We start from the raw sequence: 27,035 nt of genomic DNA on the forward strand, positions 1-27,035 counted from the left end.
CTGCATGCCTAAAATACTATTCTACAAGAGAAGCTTTAAAAGGGAACTGATAAGCATTTGAATTAACATAAGATCTTTGGTCTTTTTTTCCTTTGCAGATGCAACACTGAAAAGCACCACAGCAACATCCTCCAAGATAGAGCCAGCCATTAAATTTTGGATGCAAAACCTACGGACATGGATGGAGCAAGAAAGAACCACTTGTAAATGTATTAATATCTTCATTACAAGTATCATGTTTATAGGTTATATGTTTGCAATATTTTATATATTATAAGTTCACAGAAGTTCACATACACATACATAATGTTTTTGTCTTTAAATAATAAAGTTTTTGTAGGTGTATAACATTAAAGATTTACAGGTTTACAAATAAAACCTGTTTCATAAAACCTTGTTTTAAATGTGGTGAAACATAAGGTCTACCCTTGGGGATCCAAGAAATATAACAACCCCGACTCATGGATAACAACCGAAGTCATGGAGTTAAAGTTGGAAGTAATTATTGGGTTAGTGGAGTCAGTAAGTAATTCAATGTGTTAAAATGTTTCAGTTTTACATATACTAATTCAATTAAACTATTTTTTCCTTCTTAAGATACATTTTACTTTAAACTGAAGACTGATTTCTAGTTTTTTTGTAAATTATAAAATAATACATATTTATAGCAATTAAAACACCATGCACAAATTCACAATGGTAAAGAGTTTTAACAATGTCAGCTGGTTTTGAACACTTGACAAGCACAACAGATGGGAAATATGATCAGTGTCCATTAGTTATAGAAGATGATGGTGAAATGTATGTTTTGCAAAAATATGTAGCGTTAGTGGTTCTGAAAACAGTAACAGGAGCATTGATTTAAATAAAGACATTTGTAGTGTTTTAATCAAAAGTCTTAGAAGCTGTACTTTATATCTTTTGTGACGTGTGCTTATAATCAACATAGTAAATACATTAGACTAATTACAAATAGAGGAGTCGGAGTAGTAAATTTAGTAGACCGAGACCAAGGTTTTGTGTACCAACGCTACATCTCTGCTAACAACCGCCAAAAACCTCAAAATGTGTGCTAAAAATGCAGTAAATATGGGTCTGCGGTGAGCTGCCCACGATTTCATGATGTATAGAGTCCACTGTGGGCAGCCCAAAGTGATTCAAATGTTCTACCCAAACTGGCCCCACAGTGGCCCAGTATGGGCATGTTTGTTGGGCTGTCAATGAATGGCAGTGTCTAGAGCATGTTCCCATCTTATGTCCTATGCAACTGGAATAGTCTTTAGTATAAAATAAACAAAAATTGGATTAAAATTGTTTGATAATGATATTTTTTGCTATATCGACTCCTTTTTGGAGAACATTGTAATTTTGCTTACCGCGATTATGCTTTGGCACTGTAAATCACCGTTAGAAAAACAAGACTATAAACCAGAGTAATTACACTTTTGGGTAAAGCAAACTTACCAGTACCTTTATCAAAGACAAAATATCATTTAATAATGTGCGCAACTGACAAAAAAAGAATAAGAATTAGAATATGTTGTGCGCACAGTAGATCTCACACAGAATTACCAAAAAGCTGAGCTCTTACCTTATTTCGCCCCACGAGTTCTGGATAGTAGAACTCGGGACAGCGCCTGTCGTCCGGCTCAAAGAGGGTAATAACGAGGCGGGCGGTTGTTTCGGATTTCTCCGTGTCCCCTGGGGTGCAGGCCTCAGTGTCCTTATTTGCTTTTTTACAGAGGGTGGCCGAAAGAGTCCCACTGTCTGAAAGTGTGGTTAGTTGCACCCTCCGTGGTTCAGCCATTGGAGCTGGCCTGTTCAGAACACTGTAGGATACGCACACTGATAAGCACGGTGAGCAGGTAGGACAGACTTACATCGCAGCGATATTTGCACAGTTGCTGCGCTGGTTTCAGGTGACAGAAAGGTAAGCAGGAATATTTGGAAGAAATCAGCTGTGCCTCAAAAGGCTAGTTGCCAACTATCCATCAGGTCACATGTCTTTCACTAGTTAATAAAAAAAAAATCTGGTCAGAGAAAACGGAATATCAATGAAAAAATAACGCGAATTTAAGTCCACCCTGGCTGCTTGTTTAAAGAAAATGTTTTATTTTTAACACCGCACAAAGATCACTTTAATCGGGTCCTGCGCATTCTCAGCGTACGGACTGAAAACATGCAGATTTGGCAAGTGCAATAAACTTCTCCGCTTCTGCTATGTGCATACTGAGTGCCCTTTTTCGAACGACAAATGACAGTCACCAGAAAAGCCACAAGCATTAGCAGAAGCTGTAACTAAATACTCGAGTCCGTTATACCCCCGTTAAATATGGCACTATACTAAACCTCCATTACAGCCGGTGGCTACGTCATCAGTAGGCGACACGGCGTCGCGAGATTACGTTGAAAAACAGCGTGTTTCATCGTAACTAAAATTAGTTTACTATTTTTTAGGCATATTTTAAATTCCAAGAGCATCTTAAAATTACTTCATTATCAATTTTTCTAAATGACTTAAATAATTGTGTATCTGCTTTAAAGTATGTTAAAAATAATTTACTATATCCTCTACATCTGCATAATTTATTGAGTTCTATAACTCAATTCTTTGTTATTAATATTCAATTTCCTTATTTCTAATTTTATGTAAGTTACTCCTGGCTCTTTATCATTACGATTAAGATTGTTAATTTTATTAAAAGATGTGTTTTATTGGTTGTATAATAACTTATTACAAATAAAGTTTTAAAAGATATACTAGGTGTAAATGATAACCACACGTCATAATGTTCTTGTGTGTTAAAAGTAATTTTTATACACCAAATGATATATAAATGTTTTACTTTAATTATTAGTGTTGATATTTTGTGCTCCTAAGTATTACTTTGAAATCACTTCAGGTTTTTATTATTTTTGTCTTGCTTCTCCAGGTACGAGAATACACTCACATATTGTCTAGTTCAGCAAAACGTCAAGCCTTTCTGGAATCCCCCATTTTTGGCCCTCTAGACCCGGAAAATATTAATGTTTTATATTTTTTTTTGCAGAAAGTTACACACTAATCTTAAACAGTAAACTAATAGGTGTCTTCACCAATAATGATCAAAAGGACTTAGCTGTACATGCCTCATCAACCGACCCCTGGGGTTCACCCCCTAATGAGATTGGAGAGATCAAATATACGTTTTTACACAAAATATGTGGGGATCGATGATATAGGCATTTGGAATGTCGTTCTGTGCGATTTCGAGGTTGCTGCTCACGAATATCATAATATTTTTGATACGTGATTCTTTAATTGGCTGGGAGTGGCTCCAGCAGACCTCCGTGACCCCGTAGTTAGGATATAACGGGTTGGATAATGGATGGATGGATGTGATTCTTTACCGATTATTCCTCTCCAAGATACACATCCAGAAGGTTAAAAATTAAAACGTAAGTATGGGGGTACCGTTTTAGACTATCTGAAGGACAGTGATTATGAATATGTTACTTTAAATTTCCGATCCTTTATTAGGGATATAGCCCTTTATGGACCTCTGTCTGAGGGTGAAAAATGACAAATATCTTTAACAAAAGAGAATATTTAGACTTTAAACATTTATTGAAGCACACATTTTAAAATTACAAATATGTGATGCAACTATTATTGTTAAATATTTCTTTCTACCACATGAAGTAAATCATTACAGTTTTTATCAACACACTGAATTAGGCCGGCTTAGGCTAATTGAGACTTCTTATATATTGCATTTACTATAAGAAAGTGTCCTGTCAAGTCTTTTTGTGTATGCAACATAACATTTTCCAGTTTAATTCAAGCTTGCCAGTCCACTGCAGGGCCAACTCATATCCACATTTACTCACACAGGATAAATTCAGCATCAATAGTTATAGTAACATACATTGGCAAAGAAAGCTGCACCGACTAATTTATTTTGAAAATATTTTCTTTTTTTTCATAATGAGAAGAATATTTTGTAGAAGAGCAGCTAACCATGCCAGGTTACAGGGGTTCACATTACTCTTAGAGGTCAACATAATATGTTTAAACCTAAATGTCAGTATTTCATTTTGGAGACTATCTGTTCTGACAAAAACTGAATGAGTAATGACTTAAGAGGGAAAAAGAGCACCTTGCACTACTCTCAACCAGTATTACGAAAAAAGTACATTCCTGTTTCCACCTAGAAATGTGTTGTTCTCAGACATCACCATATTATGTACTGCAATGCTGAATAAAGTCAAACTGATACTTGGAATTCTGTATTTGGTCCTACTGTTAAATTATACCGTTTTTATCATTCAATGTCTTGTGATAGTATCTGTATTTTGAAAAGCATGATTCACTACATCATGTTAAGATTCCTTAAGTAGCTTTAATTGCCCTGGTCTAGACTGAACCAACTCAGGAAATGGTGGGCTGTAGTGGTAAATAATTTAGGCCAATTGAATAAAGTTTTCTTCTAGAGTTACTAGGAGGTTACCAACTATTTTATGAAACTGATGAGTACAGTAAACATGTTGCCTTTCAGAAATATTTTAGCACATCATCATGTATTATTTTTTAGTTAGTTTGAAATGGAGGTTTGCTTTTTATGTTATAATCCATTATATTGTGTCATTATATACTTAGAATTCTTACAACACATGTAACAATTCATGTGGTATAACCCACCCCTGTCATTGCTGAATTGGTCTCATCTTTGAAAGCAGATCTCCCCAACATTAACGTGGTTTATCCTCTACTCTAACCATGCTTTTAAAAGTAGTGCTATTGATGTTTTGTGTTAGTCATGGTAGCACCATGTGTCTGTGTTAGGATGTAGTAATTTTTTTTATATTTAAAAGTATTATTTATTATTTGAGTTCTATATCAGGTTAATTTGTTCAAGACTTTCTTCAAAAGTACTAATAACATCGGCTTGTTCAGTGAGTACATACTTCAATCCATATGTACACCTATTTGAGCTAAAGATCACTTTAGTACATTTTTACCGTTGATTATTAAGTGATAAAATATTGTTAATTTAGTTATTTTTTGCATTTATTTTAGTATTGAAGTTTTTTGAAATTGTAAAATGTGTTTTCAAAAAATTTGAAAGAGAAAAAATCTTGTTAATTATTGCTTTTACAAAAATACTTTTAGTTAATTATAATTTCAAATATTTTATTTTATCAGGAACCTGTCACTAGTCCTGGATTTCATGCATTACAATAGATACACAAGAATCTCCAAATAGATGAAAAGAAAAGAAAATCAGATATATAAAGAGCAGGTAAATGATATGTTTTAATACCACCTATTTTAACATTTAAATTTAAAAGACACACACTATTACTTACTAGCAAAACCTGAACTGGTTGGGTAACTATCAGCCTATAATTTTACCCTGTTTATGATTAGCCTGTATTTTCCTGCTAGTCACAAGTTTTATTTTTGACTTTGCATTGGGTTAGATAGATAGATAGATAGATAGATAGATAGATAGATAGATAGATAGATAATCCCAATGGGAAATTCACAATGGGTTATGAGGGTTTGAGAATGTTGTTATGCAAGACTTAGAAATTATTTTTGATGATTTTTGTATAAACATTAAAAATTGCAATATTCAATGAGGTAGGGTCTAATTGTGTCATTAGCAAAGCATGATATGGTATATTCACAACTTGTGACCCATAATTGATGAAACTGGGTCTACTTGGTTTGCTGACAAAGCCTGGCACAGTACACTTACTTACAAGCTTTTGACCCAATACATTGTTGACTTGTAAATACTTAAATACATAAAATATAGATGAATAACTCTATAATTTTGTTATTTATGTTTCCAGTACAGTGAGAGCATTGAATAAGTAACTTTTATTTTGGTTTAGATTAAAAAATGTTTAAAAAACATTTGTACTGAGATGTTAATAGGTCAGCTTCTTTTTATATACAGAATGTTTTATTTAATATCAATTTTCATTATATTGTCTGCTAAAATATCCTCTATCATGATGAAAAACTCCAAGCACGTAATGGAACTCCACCAGAGTTGGTACAAAGAAAAACTAACAACTTGCTGATGACACCAGCTTACTTGCTATAAGCAATAGTGAAATAGTGGTTAGCACTCATGACTTGCATTTCTGTTACACTGTAATAAATTGATGAATCATCCTGACCCTAGAAGGGTGGTGACTCAACCAGGGAAACATAGAAAGTTCTTATTAGCATGTTCTATTTGTAGACACAACAAGCTTGACCTGCTCTATCCAAATGTTAATGTAAATATAAAGCTGTGGCACAATTGGGCAGATCTGATCACATATTACTGCTAACATAAGTCTGTTATTCATAGCAGAAACTCTGTTACTATCCAAGCCAGAAAATCATATCTGTCTGTTTTTTTTAATACTTGTACTTCCTGCAGGGAAAAAAAACTTGGGGTTTGTTGGCAGAATTGGCACTCCAGCCACCATAAAAAAAACCTCACACTGTTCCACTCCATCTGAACTAGTGTGGTGCTGAGGTGTCACCCGTTGCATGGCTGCACTCGGGTCCTAATCTGGATACTGAGTTGGTTTGTCATGTGGTGGGTGCGGCAATGCACTGTATCAGCACATGCTCCTAACCTTTCTCACTTAAATAAAGGCCAACTGAATCCACAAGCTTGCTAAAAAGGCAGGCTCTGTTATGGGATGCACCCTCCACCCCACTGAGGTAGTAGCGAAGGAGAGAATAGAAACAAAACTGAGTCCTGTTATGAACAATGTTGCAAATCATCTCATAACCCACTAACACTGAGGAGTATCTTCAGCCAATGACTTATTCTGCAGAAGTGTGTCAGGAAAAGCTACTGGGGGCTCCTTTAAACCAATAGCAATATGCCCACATAATGCCTCACTGTGATTGCAACTGCCAAGTTAGGAGTTTTCTTTATTTTTAGTCATTCTCATTCTGGTGCATATTTGAGAGATGTTTGTTGTTATAAAAAAATATCTTTTTATTGAGCTTCTGTAAAAAAACAAATTTCAGGCAGAGGATTAAATAAAGTTCAATTTGCCTACTGTAGTTATAATTTGTATAATTGTCAATGACAAACAAAATTTAATTTTGATTCAGAGAGGTCTATCCATTCAGGGTTTTGTCTGTATGAGGTGAAATCTTCCTCCCACAAGGAGCATCTGTGAGCATTATCCATTATGGACTGACGATTATCTTTTTGACGTATTGTTTTTCTGTGTCACCATTAATCAACACTGTACAGTAATACAAGATTAGTACCAAAAAAACTTTTTGGAGGTTAATTTTTCAACAAGAGAACACAGCACCACAAAATAAAATAAATACGGTTATTTTACAGTAGCGTCCTTAAAAATTGATTATTACTTCTATAAACATTATTTCCCTGTAAATGACTGTAATATGTAAGTTCTTAAAATACTTCCATTGGACTATCACCTTAACCTTTTTAAAAGTCAATGTTTCTCAATGAATTGTATTAATTACAACACAATATTAACAAAATTTAATGAAATGTTCTACCAGTGATAGCTTCCCCCACAGCACCCTTCCGCTCGTGTCACACCCCTACTGTCCAAAAGAGTGCCCCGGAAACACCACAGAAACTGTCAGTCATGTAGCAAAAGAGCGAAGTGTTTCCGGGGTCATATTAGCTGAGTGGGTGTGTCCTTTCTTCCCCTCTTGTCGTGAGACGTTTTTACTTAATTGTTAAGATGGCGACCGTACACTTAAGGATCGGGGATTTGGTTTGGTGAGACGTGTTTTTAATTTTTTATTTGTTTTGTGAAAAAACAAAGTATGCCAGGTGATTAGGAATAAGCATTTTTGCCAGTGTCTTGTTAATTTCGTTCTATCCAGCTGAAGCGCTCCAAGTGCTGTTTTCTCGTGCGCATTAGGCCAGCGAGTGTTGTTTATACGCATTTTTTTTATGTTGTTTTGCAGTTTAGTATCCGTTTAAAGACAAACGTTCTCCTTTGTGTATTGCATTTAAGTGACTTATTCAGTAAGATTATTTGCATTTTGATTTTACTTTTAAATTTTAAAAGCCACTTAAATTTTGTGTAGCCTGTACTGAGATGCTATCGCTTCCTTGTTGTACTATTACACAAGTCACCTTAGGTTAAATGATTGTCGTTGCCTTCGAAAATAAAATAATATAATAATTACTAGGTACACAACACTGACGCAGATCAATTTTGTGCGTGTCACGAATTTGTGTTACTGGGCTGCGATTGCTTACGTCAATTTGACTGCCGTTCGTCGAAGGCCCCAATTAATTTCATACTTTCCCCATAATTTGATGATTTAAGGCACGTCGAGTCGCATTTAACTTTCGGCTGAGTTGGAGGGGGGGGGCTTAATACACTTTAACTCTCATGTAGCTTTTACAAATTGGACAAACCTGGATCTTTGGTCTTTCTATTGAATAAAACTTCATTGTTTTGCTGTTTTTCTCTTTTCAGGGGGAAGCTGGGTCGTTATCCACCCTGGCCGGGAAAGGTCGGTTATTTTGCAGACGCAAACACCATTGGGGAGACTTTCATCTTTTGGTTTGGAGTCTCAACACGCAGCATATGCTTAAGTGATTGTATTCTTGTTAACTGCATACGATAAATGGCGCATGATTAAAATATGACTGATCTGCCAATATTTCAAATTATCCTATTACTTGTGTTAATCTAGTGTTCAGTTCTGTTTCTGCCTTTTTCGATTTGGAGAGAGGCATTCTTTATTTCAAGGACTAAAATGTGCTGATTTTATAATGGGGTGCTAGTTTATAATTACATATTGTTGCAGACGTGCAATTTTTTTTAATATTTTCGTTTTTGCAACTGGGGTTCTCATTCGATATATGCCGGAATAACATGTGGCGTATTGTAACCGCTAATCTCGTAAATCTGATTTAAACATTTTAGCACTTGCTTGCCTTGAGAATTCTGAAATAACCGGTAGTATACAGTTGTGCTTGAAAGTTTTTGAACCCTTTAGAATTTTCTATATTTCTACATAAATATGACCTGAAACATATACTTGTTTGATTGTCCAAAGTAGTTTTTATTTATAATAGAAGTGTAGTAATCTTTGATAGTAGGTATAATTGGTATTTATTTGCCTCCCACACTTATTAAGGTTTTGATTTTTGTACTTGTTATACATACAGCGTTGGTTGGTTTAGTAGCAACATTTCTCTACACTGTACAAATGTTTCAGAGTAATATTTTGACTATTCCCATATGTGTTCTAGGATGCTGTCCTGTTTTTTTGTTGTATAAATGGATCTGACAGAAATGTTCTTTTTAATACAATCTAGGAAGTTTTTAAATATTTATACATTTATATCTAGTAATCTTGCGTATGGTTTTTGAGCTCAGCCTTGAGTTTTATATGTAGAGTTTTTGAAAGCCTTGGACTTTTTATCTAGTTAAATTTTACTTGTGTTAAAATGTTTTTTACACCCTACACATGTAAAAAAAACTATTACTGTGTTAATCAATCTGCTTGTATGGGTAACTGTTAGTCAACAGTTGTTTTTGGGAATGTATCATATTTTTATTTTGGAGATTTTATGCAAGCTTTTCTTTAGTAGGATTTACTCCTTGAACAATAAAACCAAATCATAAAACAAGAAGGATTTATAAGAAGGAAATAAATACCATTTTTGTCTCAAGTAGTGGACAGCTGGCTAACAAAAATTAATAACTAAATTAATTTTTCATCAAATCATACGAGAAGTGACAATTTTAGATGTGTTGCTTTGATCAGGCCGATACTGATCACAGATTTCATGCAGATTTATTGATATATTTTTTTCCCCTTTTACAGAAACCTTTTTACATTAAGCTACCTGCATAACCAGATGCATAGAGCTGTTATGTCCTACATTAAAGTGTTAACTTTAGTATTTTTATAATTAAACTGTAGACCACAGGTGTTAACTTTTTGTTTATTAGCACAATTAATTTCTGTAGGGCTTATTGTTCAGTTCTTTATTGTGACGTAAAGTACTGTAATAGAAAAAATGTTCCTACAATGCATACTTGAATAAAATGTATACACAAATATTTACCCCAAATACGTATGGCATAAAGTAAAAATCTCAATTATAAGCTGTCATATTATGTAAAATTTGTGTAATGTACTTGTCTGAAATAAAGTTTCATTAAAAAGGTAGTTCACCATTTCTCTTAACAAAAATATATATTCTAACATATTTGATATTGCCATTTAAGCACTGCTTAAATGTAAATATAAACATACTTAAGAGGTTTTCGTCATTCTAAATCATTAATTTTACTAAAGCCATTTGATGTTAAAATATACATGTACTGTATTACATTAACAGAGGTGTTTTATCCTCAGTCTATCTGCCATACAATCAAAATTCTTGAGGTTTAAAAATATGGATTACCAGTTTAATTACGTAGTACTTGTTTCTTAACAAATATATGCTGTATGACACACAGCAACAGATAAACACAGTTTACTAAGCAACAATTTCAAATTCTTTTTTCTTTTCCCAATTTAAAATGAAGGCGGTGGCACTTAAATAGACCATCTCTGATTCCTTTTCTGTTTATTACCCCAATTTAACAGAGAGGCCAATATTACAGTCATCTTTTTTTGTTCTCTGATAACACGAGCTTCCACAGGCTGCTCTTTTTTTCATTGCATAAAGTTTGCTCCCAAAAAAAAAAAAAGATGATGCTTATCAGCCCTCGCTCTGCTTGCAATTTCAACTACAATGTTATGTTGCATAAAGGAGTACTTCCAACTAAATACCGTAAAGCTTAGAGAAGCAGGGGCTTAAAATACGTTTTTTTTTAATCAGCCAATTTACCAGTCAACAATAGTCTTTTTTAGTGAAAAATTGGCCAATTTAGATGCCGGCCAATCGATTGGAGCATCCCTAGTGTTGCTTTAAGGATGCTGCCATTTTTCTCCTGGAGCATTTAACACTTGCAAGGTGTGTTCCTGTCTCCAACTACCACCACATCAAATGTTCACCACTTTTCATTAATGAGACTAAATATATTTTGCATGAATTATGGTTTTGTTCCCTAAATGTTTTGCTGTCTTTGTAAGATGTTATGTTGTTTTTTAGATTGTGAGCCCACCAAAGGATTTGAAAAAACCCAGAGGCAAAAAGTGTTTCTTTGTCAAGTTCTTTGGAACTGAAGATCAGTGAGTATCAGTGCTTTGCGTTTGATTTCTTGTTTATTGCCGAGGGAGAACACTTTGCCAGGTATACTAGACTTAATTACCATGATACATGTCTTTTGTATCATTTTTCTTATGTAGTAAGGTGTTTATGTATATAAGGCTTGCTAAGTATTTTGTCAAGTTGCGCAGCCATTATGGTTGAATAGGACAACACAGGGATTTTCTATAATTTAAAATATATAAAGAGAGCTTTGAAATATCCCTTTTTTTGTTTTTGAAAATGTAGCTTTAAAGTAGTTCAATCTGCAGGTGTTATTTTAAAGTAATGACATTGGAAATTGTATTGTATAGCTTCACATCCTTGTAATTGCCTCTAATATTTAGCGGTTTGGAAATGTATGAATATACTTGCTAATCACTTGATTTCAGTGCTTGGATAAAAGTGGAACAGTTGAAACCATACCATCCACACAAGGAAGAAATGATTAAAATTAATAAAGGAAAAAGGTTCCAGCAAGCTGTTGATGCTGTGGAAGAATTCATCAAGAAGGTTAAAGCAAAAGAACAAGTAAGTAGTTTGTTTTTGCCACTTGCAATTAAATACTTTTAGTTGTAATATTTTGGTTGTCATATACTATTGGGTAAAAATTAATCCAAGGGTATTGCTGTTTTTTGTGTATTTGTACGTATCCAAAGATTATGATAATAAACACCGTTTTTTTGTTACTTCATTCATTAAAAAATTACATTTTCAAGTTCCTGTATTCTTCCAGTACACTGTTGCAAGGAGCTGAATTTTATCCTAGCAGTATTGGGCGAAGGAAAAGGAACAAGCGTTAAACTTGCATCTTGTTTACGTGAAACTGCATTGCTGTTATGATGCAGATCTTCAGTCACTGTCCTGAATTCGATATGTTAGTGTGTTGGCAAAGTTTTCTCTGAGGTAGGGAGGTGCATAAAGATTTCTGTGCTAATGTGCAAAGAGGTAGTTAACACACACAAATTCACATATGTCTCACTTCCCCTTCTAATTTTTGTCTGTTAAACATGATTCCTGATTGCCTAACGTAGATAACTGAGAGTACTAACTTCACTTTCATAAGCTTTTTTTGAATAAGTTTCTTAATCTTTGAGAGAAAATTATTTTCTTTATAGACTGCATTTATCATACCTTCATGTTATAATAGTTGAAATATATATGAAGTTGAAATAGTAATTGTAGCAAACATATAGATGTTAGATTTATGATAAACTTCAGTTTATTCACACTAGGTTTAAACTTTTTTACAAAGAACAGTCCATTGTAAATAAGCTATTTTGTATGGAATAGCAAGATGTACTGTATTTGATTATGTTTAACGTGGTGTTTTATCATAAAAAAATGTCAAATGTGTATTCTGGTGTAGGTTGATGGTGATCAGGACATAGTTTTTCTATGTATGTTCATTCTACTCCACTAGAAAATTTATTTTGGACTGGGGGACAGGTTAAATGTTTTAAAATAACACTGTTATAAAACTGGCAGTTATTTTTTGGACTTTTTTTTATTGTCTAGTTATGTAAGGAATTTTTATAAAGATCACTGTTCCACTTAAAACACCAAAGTAGCCTTTCACCTGTTGATTGGAATTCAGGCTGTGTGTGTACTTATGCAGCAGTGATCTTTAGATGCTTCTGGTTTGCAGATTCCACAAACCCATGCTGTCTGTTCATTCATGAGTGTACATTGTGACAGTCTGAATAATCTTTATGGTTTTTCCAAGTTTAAAATGACTTTTGAATAAGTGGGGTGTTTTTCAGTTTTAATAATTATATTTTCAGGCATTACACAGTTTGGCAGAGGACAAAAACCGAAGTGGTGGAGATAAGGGTAAAGCGAATACCACTGAGAGAGGCAGAAAAAATTCTGGTAAAAAAGTAAAATCCCGTGGTGGAAAAGAAGAAATGACCCCACGCAAACGTGGCCGTCCTCCAAAAGAAGACAAGGTTGGTAAACTTTAATTCAATTTAATTAGCCTAATTGTTCACTATCTCAGCTGTTTGTGAAAATTTTTTTTTTCCTGTTTATCCAGTATAAAAAAAAAAAAAAATCCTGGGAGACGAGAAGTGATCTTCACGTGAAGGTCACGGATGACGCTTTAAAGACCCGCGAGACGAAAGAGATTGGCCACGGTGTGTCTCGCTGGGACCTTAAACATGAGACTTTGTGCCAAGAGATTGACCCAGGACCGTCTTGCAGGGACGTAGAACATGAGATTCTTGCAAGACATGCCCTACTTACAACCAATGTCAAATAAGACCACAGGCAGCAAAACACTCGGTCGTACAAAGGCTTTGAGCACATACAGATCCAGGGCTCTCCGCATATAAAGCGTATAAGTACAATACGTTATAGATGAAACGTTGAGTAAGGAAGATGAAAGAGCAATGTGGAGAAAAGAGACTCAAAATTGCTGAAAAGAAAAAAAAAATGCAAAAAAGAATAATCTAGGTGCAAATTCAGAAAATAAGGAAAGTAATTATCAGCCCGGAACAAGTGGAATTGAAAAAAAGCACGTCCAATTGGGCTCAGAATTAAAAGACAGAGTAAAACACAAAGTAGAACTTCATAAAGACGTTCAAAAATGTTGCCGCTATACACATGCAGAGCAGGTTAGAGATTATGAAAGCAGTGGAATTCGAAAGGATAAAAAAAAAGTTGGCTTAATACACATGTAGAGAAAGTTAGATACGAAAGCAGGAAAATTAGAAAGTATAAAAAAAAAAAAAGATCGCAGTAGCGCAAACAAACGGAAATTACTTGAAAAGGAAAATAATTGCCACGGACCAGGTGTCCTTGAGAGAAAAAAGCAGGACAAAGTGAGGTCAGAAATAAAAGACGAGTAGAAAACAAAGTAAAACGTCAAAGAGGTTAAAAAAACAAGGGGGCCAAACACATGCAGAGCAGGTTATAGATAATGAAAACAGTGGAATTCAAAAGACTCAAAAAAAAAAAAAAAAAAAAAAAAAAAAGTAGGCACGAAACGCATGCAGCGCAAGATACAGAATATGAAAGCAGAAACAAACGAAAGTGTCAAAGTAAGTAAACATCGCATTAGCGTAAACCGAAGAGAAATTATTACGCGGAGAAACAACAAAAAGGTGACTAGAGATCGAATATATGGACATGTGTACTATGTCAGAAGTATGTAAATATTGCAAGGCTTTGAAGTTTAAGTCAAAGAATTTCAAAAACGGGGTTTACTTCACATGCATATATTGGTTACTTTGCCAAAAAAATTAACTGCTGATGATGTGGATCGTTTTGTCTGTGCTGAAATTCCAAACGGAGAAACCCATCCTGAACTATGGTACAAAGTCATTAAACACGTCTCACTGACCTCATTTAAAAGATTCAGCATGTTGGGACTCGAAAGATTCCAAATATTATTTTTACATATTTTCTGAAATAAAAGTGAAACTAATGAAATAGCAGCAATTCAAAGGGAAAACAAAATCATAGTTACTACAAGATATAGTATATTAGGGATTGGCTTGCAAAGCGAGCGCCCCCTAGTTTAGTATAATAACACAATTGTTTTTTATCAACCAGTATGCAAAACACAAATAGACACCAACACCTCACAGTCCTGCTGATTTAAATATATAACGGCTGTCTTGGTTTTCATATGGAATGTACAGTAAAACTTGGTCCAGCAGCTCTTGCGCGGTTACTTTTATATTACGTTTTTAAATGCTTTTTTTTTTTTTTTTAATTGCATGTTAATTTTTCTTATTACTCAAGTGTTGTTTTTTGCAATATTTAAAGCAAAATCAAAAGGTGTTAGTGTGCTCTGTAAAATGATTATTTGATAGATGTATAACCTGCAAGTTTCCCCTCTCCACCCATATTTTTTAGGAGCTGACGCATGCAGCATCATCGACAGTGTCACGGATGGGACCTGGAACAGTTTCTGGATTTAAATGGCAAAGTGTAGGTTTTCACTACTGTTTTGTTTTGTTTTGTTTTTTTTTGTTTTGTATTAAACATAAAAATTTAATCATGTCTATACACTCTTGTGTAAAGGGGATGTAACATTTTTTTTCCTTGTGCTTTTAATAGGTTAATAGCTTTAAGTACAAATAACACCTAGATTTAAAAATTTTGAATTTAAGTCCTGAGGCAAAGGTTTTAGAATGTTTGTTTTATTGATTTGTCAAAATGTTATGTTTGACCACCTTCGATTTTTCTTGGGTTAAATTTTTTTCTTCAACAGAAAGTAAAATTGGACATTTTCACCTGATTGAAAATTAGACTTCAATTGCAGATGTGCAATTTAATTGCAAAAATCAAAGCTTGTGGCCCTATTTATCTTTCAGTTTCCAGCAATTTCTTTGCCTAGTTAGAATGCTCTGTAAATAAATTTATGACACTTGTATTTTTAGTTTAATTTAATTGTACAATATTTTGTAGTAACTGTATGAAACGTGCCTAAAATGAAGAAACAATTAAATTTTAATGCCTTTTACTGATTTGTCTACACCCGTACTCACTATCTTTCAAATTCATCTGTTTTCAACATTTTGGTAAGTGCATACTTTTGAACCCACTTTTTATCACTTTATTATATGCCTCCCATGTGTTTGTATGAATATTATATACATCGGCATCCTTTTTTGGTTATTGTGTGGTGCTCATGCTATGATGAGCCTGCATTGATGGAAGACCTGAAAAGAGTGTGTTTCGGTGTGATCATTTTCTGACTCTCTCAGCCTTGGGAATAATCCTGCGGTACTCTGTTCTTTCCTTCTGTTCTTTCTGGCAGCTTCAAATCTCTCTCCTACACTGCTGAATCTGAGCAATCCGCAATATAAAAAAATCTTTGTTAGAGTAATTCTCCTGGTGATTGCAACAACTGGTTTTTGATTCTGTATTGTAAGGAAAATTCATGAAGTATGCTGCGATGATTTCATCTTGTGGTCTCTGTTGCCATATCTAACAGATGCAGAATCAAACAGTGTAGTCTAGAAAGTGTTCGATTATTAACAGTAGTGTAAGCCTTTTCCTTTTCATACACACATTATTCAAAGCTGAGACATAGTAACAAGACTTGCCGCAATACAATTTTTGGCAAATTTAATTTTAGTGCCTTATTTTACTATTGTTATGAAGGAGAACATAGTGCAAGGAATGAAACACTCATGTTTGAGTAGAACATTTCCACCAATGTAGCATTTTATTTATTTTTTTATCCACCACTGAATCAAAAAATCTGCAAAGCAGATGTTGCAGACATATTTGTGCATGTCTCTATTGATGCCCCTTCAACAGAGCTTGACAATTTTATATAGGACTTTATGTAGGATAATTCCACTATAAGATGATCAGTGTTAGTCTAAAGCAATATTATTTTTGATCAGATTGTTCAGAAAATGTAGTGTTTTTTTTGGTTGTATCTTCATTTATACATTCTTTATGCTTGCCTATAAATTTATTTTTTGGGAAGTAAAGGTTTTTGAGAGGATGTCTCACACAGTGGATAAATTGAAGTTCATCTTGCAAGCATTTATGGACATTGATGTTAATTGGAATTTGTATTAATGTGTGTGACAGTGTTGAGAACAGGTTTCAGGAATGTTAGTGTTGATGGAGCGTACATTTCGAGCTCCTAAGAGACTAAACATGACCCAGTTGGTGCTGTATACCTACTCAGTTCCTGTAAAATGAAAGATAATAAATACTGTGTACCTACTTTTGGCTCACCCTGTACATTGTATATGGTTTAGTATCTCAACTTCAAATTCTAAATATTAAATGAAAATATCAGCTACTTGCAGTGCCTTGTATTTTAAAGGTTGCTGACTGTGCTTGCATTTTTCTACCCCTTCATGCTGCAGTGTATTAGTTGTGTGCACTATGCCTTATTTTGTCTATCTCCAATCCAGATTGACCGTATGGATTTTTCAGAGATAATCTGACATTTGATTTCTTTTTTTTTTGTATTTGCACACTTTTTTTTTTTTTTTCTTTTGATCTGGTTTTCATCTCTCCAGCTTTAGTTATAAGTGAAAGTAGTAAGTAAAACACAGCAAAGTAATCGAGTTAAATTATAATACTTTAGTCCAATCTAACTCATTGAAAACTTTTACTAGTTTTCTGAAAACGAGTATTTAAATTCCATAAACAGGAAGTAGTAGTTTTGTAGCAGGATCGAATAAGAGTTTACTTGCATACTAAAATATGTACGATTTTGTTTCCATTTTTTCTGCATTGAAATTCTCTATGTTTTGTCAAGTGTGCCGAATCAGAATCTTAAGTTAAGATTTTCTATGTTGGCACCAAAATGTAAAATCTTGGTAATAGGACATACTGTGAAGAATTCTTATGTCAGTTTTGAATACAAGTAAAATCTAAGGTGGTCAACAAAAAAAAAACTTCAGATATTGAAATAGATTAAAATCTGTATGCTTTGAAAGTTTTATCAGTCTAGACTAAAATATACTTTAGGTTTTAACAAGATGCTTTTACTTCTAATATAGTGGATACTGCATCTCAGACACATTGTTTAAATTTAAATGACACAGAAAATAGTTGCTTTTATTCCAGTTAAATAATCTTAACTGTGTTTTTTTCAGATATGCAGTTGTTTCTTTGCCAAGCAGTAGATTTTTTTTATGTATCTGAGATTACTATTTGTTTCAACCTCATGAGTTTTATAGATTAGAGTAATAATTTAAAGAAAATGTCTTGACTTATTTCCACTTTAGCAAGTAAACGATGACCCTCAGTTCCATCACTTTCTACTCAGTCAGTCTGAGAAGGTAAGATAAATTAAATTGGGTGCTTCTGGGTTTTTAGCCTTGGACTTTAGAAAAGTGACCAGCAAAACATATATTGGCAGAGAGAGAGAGAGAGCAAGTTTCTATTACTTTGGTTTTGATAGGTTTGGAGTATATCACATCTTGATTTTTATCAGCTCAGATGTGTGCCTCTGAATAACTTCTTTCTCTACAGTAAATTACAGGAGGTTATTGCTTCATACTGCAGGAAACTCCTAAAAGCCTCCACTTTAAACCAAACCGTATTTTGTTTTTTCCCCTCCATGATTGCTTTATGTCATATATTTAACAATTGCAAGCTAATGCCAATGTGCATTTGCTGAATTTTAAAAAAGAAAAGGGTTTTGAAAACATTAAGCAGGTCTTGTTTGCAGGCATTGGCTTTTTGATAATGTTGCAAATTTAAAAAGATTTTATCAAAATGTCTTAAAGTGGTAGTTTGTGTATTGGATCCTATGTTATACATAATACTCATTGTGGAGTTCCTGATATAGTGCATATAATGGGATACTTCCTTTGCTGCTGTCTGTTACACAGGAATATATAATGTTGCTTGTCTTTCAGGGTTGTTCTGAACATTGCAGTGCTTGCAATCATGAAAAGTTTATTTTGTGTTGTACCTTTGAGACTAATGTTGACTTTTTTTTTTTTTTGGTCATGTGTTAATTTGTTGTTTTTTTTTTTTTTATACTAGGGGGCTTCGCCCCCTGCTCACTTCGCCCGCTAACCCCCATATTTGGTTTTCCGGATACATACTTTTAAGATTGTTTTTTCTTTTTATTGTTGCTATTTCATTAGTTTTAACTTTTATTTCAGAACTTCTGTAAAAACAATATTTGTAATCTTGCGAGTCCCAATATGCTGAATCTTTTTAATGAGGTCAGGATAAGTTTCTCTGTTTGGAATTTCAGCATAGACAAAACGATCTACATCATCAGCATTTAATTTTATTTTTTTTTTTTTTACAAAGTAAGTAAAGTTCTGCATTGGATTCCTGTCTGCAAAGTCGTGTTATTTTCCTCTCACAGTTCCAAAAGTACATGGGTTTACCAAGGTCATACCCCAGCTTTTGTCTAGGTTTTTGTACAAGGGCTAGACAGAACATTTTTGACTCCTTGGGTAAATTTAGGTTTTTAAATAAGCAGACAGATAAATATATATACACTAACAAAGTAACCAATAAATGCATGTGCGGTAAACTCCGTTTTTGAAATTAGATTCTTTGTCACATGCATAGTTATACAAGACAACACGCAGTGAAACGCATCCTGATCCGCTTATCAAAAACTGTGCATAGTTAGAAGAATATCAGTTTAGTACAGTATAGTAGAACATAATAAATAAGTAAAATTAAGTGTTAAGGTACAATAGTGTAGTAATTATTGTGCAAAACCAAAGTTAGACTGGTGCATAGTTAAATGAGGCAGTTTGTTTGCGCTACTGCGATCTTTACTTTTTTATATTTTCTAATTTTCCTACTTTCATATCCTTTAACTTTCTCCACATGTGTATAGCGCCAACTTTTCTAATTTCACTGGTTTCATAGTCTCTAACCTGCTCTGCATGTGTTTAGTTTAACGTTTGTAAACATCTCTATGAAGTTCTACTTTGTCATTTTACTCACTGTCATTTAATTAAGAGCCGGATTGGATGTGCTTTTTTTTTCAATTCCACTTGTTCCGGGCTGATAATTACTTACCTTATTTTCTGAATTTTCACCTCGATTATTCTTTTTTGCTCCTTTTTTTTCTTCTTTCCAACGCATTTGAGTCTCTTTTCTCAGCGCTTTCTTCTTCGTTTAATTGTCGACATTTCATTTCTACCCTATTCATTTCATTTCTACCGTATTGACCTTATACACTTTATATGCGCTGAGAGCCCTGGAGCTGTGTGCTGCATGACTGCCTTTACACTACTGATTTGTTTTTTTTTGATATTGCTTGTAAGTAGGGTGCGTCTTGCAAGACTCTCATTCTATGTTTCCGTGAGACTCACCGTGGCAGGTCTCTTTCGTCTCGCAGGTCTTTAAATTATCTTCCGAGAAAGATCACGTATCGTAGACTCTCAGGACAGGGGACAGGATTTCTTTTTATAATAGATATATATAAATTTTCATTAGATTAAAATTAACACTTCTACCTTTTAAATATCAATGTTCAAGCTTGCAACAGTGATCAAAGTTTTGTGTGCCGTTTCCAAGCACCATTTTTTGTTTTTTAAAATTTTACTAACGTTCACACTACCACTCTATAACAATTACAATTTTTATGTTTCACTCAAATGAAATTTTGTTGTAAACTCAAAACAGGTATAATTTTATATGGTACTGAGTCACATTTTAATTGTGACCATCCGTATCCAATCAGTTTATACAGTCCATTCAAATATTAGATTAAGGATGTTGCTTGATTATGTGATTTTTGTGCAAAATGTTACATGGAGTGAGGGGTGTGGGGGAGAGATGATTGCCTAGATATTGAACTTTTGGGTCAAATTCATTAAAGCAGTCAATACACTGCTATCTTGTCACTCTTGACTCTTGTGTATCTAAATTCCTTTCTGAATGGAGGTGGTGGAAATCCTGACAGAACAGAAAGCAAGCTGCTGCTAAACCATGAAACTGAAAATGTTCCACAGTTAAAATAAATATAATATTTGATCCATGTTTATGCCTTGCTGCATTATATAGTATGTAGGCAGGGCAAACATTTCACATGAAGTGAATCTGTTTGTGAACTCTGTGTTTGTGAGCCCACAGGCTGTGTCTAAACCTTGCTATTTAAACACAGACATCTGATTGAATTTCTTAATAGTGTAAACAGAGCTTTAGTCTTAGTTAAAATTAATCAATATTTTGCATAGACACATTGGATGAATAAATGCCTTGATGTACAGTAGAGTATATCTGTGAATGCCAACTTTGAAATATTTACGTTTTACAGAAACACTTGCATACAAAATGACAATCTTGTGAGAATCGTTCACTGCCTACATTTTTGTTTGTTGACATTGTGGTTCTAGGAATGCAATTTTTTGCTGCAGCCTCTGAAATGTGGTATGCATTTTTTTTAATTTCTAATATAAAAACCTTGATTTATAATATGACAATGTTAAACATACGTCTTAGTATATTTTTGTTGTCCTATGGGATTTTTTTTTCTTTTAAAATGATCCTTCATTGTTCATAATTAGCGCTGTACTAAATCACGGTAATGTTTCAAGTCCGTTTTTCTAGCTGTAAACTATAATGCCTACATTTCTCATTGATTCTTAGTTGCATTAATCTGGTTGATGTAAAAAATAAATAAATAAATAATTTTCATCTGATTGTTTTCTCTGTGATCTAGATTTAATGCATTTGTGAGGAAGAGATTATAAAACGCTCTTCTCCTGTCATTCAATTGAATGCTGTATCAGTTTAACTAATTTCAGCAGTTGCATTTTTGATTGAATATTGGTTTAATATTTGGGATACAGATTACAGTATGAAAGAAACAACTTAGTGTTGTATTTCATATTGTGTCATAGATTTGTCTCTTAAGGAGAAGTTGTATCTCAACGTACAATGTTCTTGGAGGTTATTCTCATGTTAAGAATCTTGAGCCTGTTAAATATGAATATTTACTGTATATGCAAATCCCGAGCTGGTAATGGAGCAGCTAAGAAACATTGGTTATTTAGCTTGCCTGAAAGTGTAGTCACATGTTCAGATCTTGAAAGTATGAAAATTTGAGGCAGGCGCAACAAGTTACTCTTTGTCCTGTGTATATATACCGAAGCAAACCTGGCTTTATTTTTATTCTTATTACACACTTGTATCCTGACTTGTTCATGTTTAATTTTTGACCTATGCAATCCTCTGCTTTCCGCTTTTTTTTTTTTTTTTTTTGTTGTTGTAAATGTACAACAGTGTGCATACGCCCGTCTTGTACTAAGAGGGTTATGGATCAGGTTATAGTGGAAATGATCATTAAAGGTATTAGCATTTGGTCAGAATTCAGAATATTTTAAACTTCAAAATCGGCTATTTGAGATTCTACATTGGGTAATAAAAGGCCTGAAATTAATTTTAAAATCAGAACCACTATTTGATAATTGACTTGAAACTTCCTTTTTGGTATAGCCCTGTTCTTGACCAATTTAGGATTTGTGTCATACAAAAGTGTTGGAATGGCAAGGCCAATTCAGTTGTTTTTGCTGAACTCTGAAGTCATTTATGTTTCAGATCAACAGATGAATGAGATGAAATGAAAATTCAAACTTTTGACTTGTATTTCCTGATACTGACATTAAGATGACTTAAAGCATAGAACATAGCAATTTTTGAAGCAGACCATCCATTTTTAAGCAAACACAAGTAAATTAAACAACAGTTGCGTATCCCTTGATTGCAATAACTGTGTCAAGCCTGCAACTCATTAGTTACTTTTGTTTTGCTTTTTCAATTGTAGCCTCTTTCCTTTGTTTTTGTTCCCTCTTCAGTTATGTTAAATGCATGCTCAGTTGGGTTAGTTAGCATTTGGTGATTGACTTGACCAATCTAAAACAGTCCACTTTTCCACCTGATAAAGCCCTTTGTTGAGTTTGCCAGTGTGCTTGGGGTGATTTGTCTAGTATAATGGTTGTCCTGAGGAGTTTGGATGCACTTCTCTGTATGTTGGCAGAAACAATTGTTTACGTCGTTAATAAACATTAGTGAGCCTGCTCCAGAAATACCCTTGTAAGCCCAAGCCTTACCTTCTCCCGTGCCCTATGGAGGTTGTTGGTTATGTCAGGGGTAGGCAACGTCGGTCCTGGAGTGCCACAGTATATGCAGGTTTTTGTTCCAACCCAGTTCCTTAACGAGAACTCAGTTATTGCTGATGAAGCACATATTGCTTAAGTGACATTTTAATGCTTCATTTTAGTGGTCTCGCTTGTTAAGGTTCTCCAACCTTAATTGCTTATTTCAATCTTAAACTTTGTTTTAATTGCTCCTTATTAGCAATAAGATGTAAAACAGGGGTAGGCAATGTTGGTCCTGGTGAGCCGCAGTGGCTACAGGTTTTCATTCAACCCAATTGCTTAATTAGAAACCAATCATTGCCAATCTCAGACCTTATTTAATTTTATAGCTTGTTAGTCTGTGCAATGTAAGGCTTTTATATCGCAGATTTTTTTCCTTTCCAAGGATATCATCCAAATGATTTGAAGCCTAAAACAGATCATTTTCAGTCTGTCACATTTTTCTATTAAGTGTTTTATTAAATCAAACCGTGCATGATGAACACACACAGATGTAATTGGAAAAAAGCTAGCTGGAGAACTGCTGGCTACTTTGTCTTTTACATCTTATTACTAATAAGGAGCAATTAAAACACTGAATGCAGCAGTTTAAGATTGAAATAAGCAATTAAGGTTGGAGAACCTTAACAAGCGAGACCACTAAAATGAAGCATTAAAATGTCACTTAAGCAATATGTGCTTCATCAGCAATAATTGAGTTCTCGTTAAGGAACTGGGTTGGAACAAAAACCTGCACATACTGTGGCACTCCAGGACCGACGTTGCCTACCCCGGGTTATGTCACCGACTGTTTTTGGATTTTCTTTACTGCTGTTTTTGTCATCAGCTGCTATTTTCCTTGGCTGAACCATTTTGATATCTATTGCTTAGTGTGCCGGTGCTTTATTTTTCAGAACATTCCAAATTGTTTTGCCTTTGGCCAGTGTTTGTGCAGTGCCCCTGATTAATTTTTTTCTCTGCTTTGGAATGCCTTGCTTCTCCTAACGGACTGTTGGAATGTTTGTTTAGTGTTTTAACAAGTGCAGCTTTCACACGTAAAGCCAAATGTTAAAACCAAGTTTTCAGAGCCTTTATTGTTTAGACTAACAATACACCTCGATAGCAAGAATCGTCTACAGTCGCATGTTCCTATACTTGTGCACAGCCGAAAATGATCTTCTACAAAAGTTGCAGTGTTCTATGCTATTTAACGCATCTAGATAGAACTCTCGTCACATGTTCATCTTTTGATTTTAAACCCAAATGTTTCTAGTGATCAAAAACAAATGAATTGGCCTTGCTGTTCCAATACTTTTCAGACAGGATTGTGTGTTAAGATAACTAATAGATATTCTAATGTAAAAAAATAACTTGAGAAATTGAAACTTTTAAAAGGTTAGTATAGATTTGGAAGATAATTTTTTCTCATCTTTGGCTACTGTTGTATGGCAGATGTATCTTAATCCATCAAATTTGTGTGAACTTATAACAAAACTTTGATTTTAGGCAGTAATTTTTTGTATCTGTGGATTAGAGCACTAATTTGTATAGTTTGGCTGTGTTCTTTATAATGTTCAAGTGGTGGTGATGAATTTTGGTTGACTTTTTTCCCTTTTTCTCTTTATAGCCAGGGTCTTCATTAGAGCCCATTAGCAAACGGCTGAAAATTTTAGAAGAGGTAAGGACTTTTTCTTATTTTCAGTGTTTATCAATCTTCGGAAGAAGCAGAGCTGTAAATTAGTCACTGTGGTTAAATATTAATTTCTGCCCTACATTTTTTTTTATAGATTTAGGGCATTGTTCTTGGCGGCATTTCAGTATATAACTGCGCATTTATGTTTTTCAGAAAACTGTTTAATACTATAGGTCTGGAAATCTGGATCAGAACCATTTCCACTATTATAGGAACATGTTCATGTTGGATTTGTTTACTTTTGTTGTCAGAGGTCACCTGGTGCTTCTAAAATTCTCCAGTGTACTTTTTTTAAACTCAGTTCAGTTGACAAAACATGCTTTTGGAACAAATTATTTCAACTGATTCACTAATAAGTGAAATGTACCCATCTCAACTGGAGTTCCAGTGAGACATGTTGTTAAACATATACTTCCCATCACCCTGTCTGTGTTGGTTTAAAACCTGAAATGTAAAAATCACAACATGAACAAGTAATGCAGTAAGTGCAAAATTGATTTTTGTGTTTTAACTGGCATGTGTTTAAATTACTAGAACATATAGTGAGATGCAGCAGTACAAATACAAGTGCAGTCTCTAGCATTTACTTTTATTAAGCTTTAAAACTGACTGCATACATGAGTTATGAATAAGTGGTGTTGGTGTAAATAGCTGTTGGTGGGGAGTACTAAATGATTTTGCTTCTTAATAAAATGTTTTAAATGTTGGGTATATTGAGTAATATAGTATTTAGCAGTACTAAAAGCATCCCCTGAACAGCACTCAGCCACATTGTGAAAATTTGAGTATATGAAGAAAGTATTTAAATACGCCTTTTTCTTTTTTGACCCACACTGAAGCAGAATTCTCACATATACAAAGACTGAGCTTGAGATGATTTTCAAATCATGTCCCATCCAGGGAGGGGATTTTGAATTTAAGTACCCTGAAATATGTATTATATCGGTTCCATTTTATTGGTTAATCATAGATGGAATTATCTATTGTATACTTTCTCGGCACAACCAAAAGCCCTATCTGAAGCCTGAAGAATAGTGTGGTGCTGAATATTTTGGGCAGGGCAAAATGTTGGTGAATTGTAATTCCAGTCTGATCTTCCAGTTGTGCTGTGGGACAGTCAACTTTTTTGTTGCTTTTGTATTGTCTTGAGTTTTATAGCTCCAGAAGGTTTTTAAAATTGGGGAAGCCCATGCCTTTGAATTCGAAGCCTAAAAGCAGTAAAGCATATGTAAACAGCCTTTTTAAATATTATTAAACTAACGGAAATGTTTTCTTATGGTTTATTTTTATATTTTATAATCCTGTCAATTTTTAAGTATTTGTTCTAATTTAAGCAAATTCGAATCCCGTAAACACCAGAAGTGATAGGTATGACGTTAACCTGGATCCAGCCCTGCAAGCAGGTCCTCCAACATACAAGGAAAGACTAGGGGTTGGTAGCAGGATTGGCACTCTAGCCAGTGTTTTTTTTTTAAATGGCTGCATCAGGTCCCAATCCAAGTGTTACGTTGTTTGGTGGATGCACCAACATGCTATCGGCACATACTCCCAATCTAAGCAAATGTTCCTGGGTAAACCTTATTTTTTCTCATTTAAATTGATGGTAATTGTGTTAAGTACTCAGGATTGGGTTATGTGCACAAAGTGGGGGAAACTTTATTTTGTATTTAAGCACATAAAGGCAGTCAGTCTTTTGTTTTCCTTTTTGTAAATGTTCAAGTTACATTATCTCGTTTGTTTCCACAACACTTAGCAGTGGCACTAACATTTACATACATTTATTTATTTGGCTGACATTGGTGGCTTGCAACATTTGAGATGCAGTTGGTTACATTTTTTTGTCTTTCCAATTGATGCACAAGCAGTTGAAACTGGTCATGGTCTCTGTCAGTAGTGTATTTTGAACCCAAAACCTTAGTGTTTGAAGTCCATAGCCTTAAGATTTTTGCCACAGTGCCTGTCATCAGAGACTAAATCTTGTTTGTTCTCACAAATATTAACAGTAGCACCAAAGATTGTAAATTTTATGGCTCAGAAGAATAAACTAGTAATGCCAGCATATTTTTAGTGCAAAATTATAATGCCAGTGTATATAGTTGGTCATACAGGGTATTCTCTATTTGTATGCACTCCTGGCCATTGGTAAAAGTATATTTAATACTAGGGGGCTTTGCTCACCAATCCCAAAGCCTGCGCTAAGCGCCAGCCACTTCACGTCTCTGCCGCTTGCGTATGTGGATTTCAGTTTCACCAAACAACTCGTTTTAATTCTCGCGGATAGGCCTCTTCATTGGGAAGAAACACTACTTTTCCCTGATTGCAACACGAATTCGATCTACAGGTCTCCGACTTAAAGTTTAAAGCCAAACAACATCATCTACATACAGTGCTCATAAATGAGTACACCCCCTTTAAAAAGTACGAATTTAATCAGTAGCTCAATGAACCAAAGAACAATGTCCAAAATTTTCACAAGGCTGAGTTTTATTGAACACTTGTTAAACTCCATAACATGAAATTAAGGTTAATAATATAACTTAGATCACAAAATCTTCAGTTTCACTCAAATTGGTTGAAGCAAAA

General features: G+C 34.2%; 2 protein-coding genes and 1 long non-coding RNA gene across 7 annotated transcripts in view; 2 read left to right on the forward strand and 1 right to left on the reverse strand.

The window, feature by feature from the left end:
- Window positions 1-2,383, reverse strand: part of LOC114660902 (ubinuclein-1-like) — a 70,445-nt gene extending 68,062 nt beyond the window's left edge. Inside the window, 1 exon segment of the mRNA XM_028813889.2 lies at window positions 1,592-2,383. Coding sequence (XP_028669722.2) covers window positions 1,592-1,807 — 216 coding nt within the window. The 5' untranslated portion in view covers window positions 1,808-2,383.
- Window positions 2,384-4,824: 2,441 nt separating this feature from the next.
- On the forward strand, window positions 4,825-5,226 carry LOC127529663 (uncharacterized). Its single transcript, XR_007936289.1, has 2 exons — window positions 4,825-4,935; window positions 5,186-5,226. It is a non-coding gene; the product is annotated as an uncharacterized LOC127529663 (long non-coding RNA).
- A 2,423-nt stretch (window positions 5,227-7,649) lies between these two features.
- The window catches only part of glyr1 (glyoxylate reductase 1 homolog (Arabidopsis)), a 33,074-nt gene continuing 13,688 nt past the window's right edge, over window positions 7,650-27,035 (forward strand). The window contains exons 1-8 of one of the 5 annotated variants that reach the window (XM_028813897.2): window positions 7,650-7,766; window positions 8,479-8,515; window positions 11,118-11,197; window positions 11,606-11,744; window positions 12,998-13,162; window positions 15,075-15,149; window positions 17,924-17,977; window positions 24,387-24,437. In XM_028813897.2, coding sequence (XP_028669730.1) covers window positions 7,729-7,766; window positions 8,479-8,515; window positions 11,118-11,197; window positions 11,606-11,744; window positions 12,998-13,162; window positions 15,075-15,149; window positions 17,924-17,977; window positions 24,387-24,437 — 639 coding nt within the window. In that variant the 5' untranslated portion in view covers window positions 7,650-7,728. The other 4 variants (XM_028813898.2, XM_028813899.2, XM_028813900.2 and 1 more) reach the window with 4 other exon arrangements.

This window comes from Erpetoichthys calabaricus, chromosome 11 (genome assembly GCF_900747795.2).
Source record: "Erpetoichthys calabaricus chromosome 11, fErpCal1.3, whole genome shotgun sequence".
Classification (NCBI taxonomy): Eukaryota; Metazoa; Chordata; class Cladistia; order Polypteriformes; family Polypteridae; genus Erpetoichthys; species Erpetoichthys calabaricus.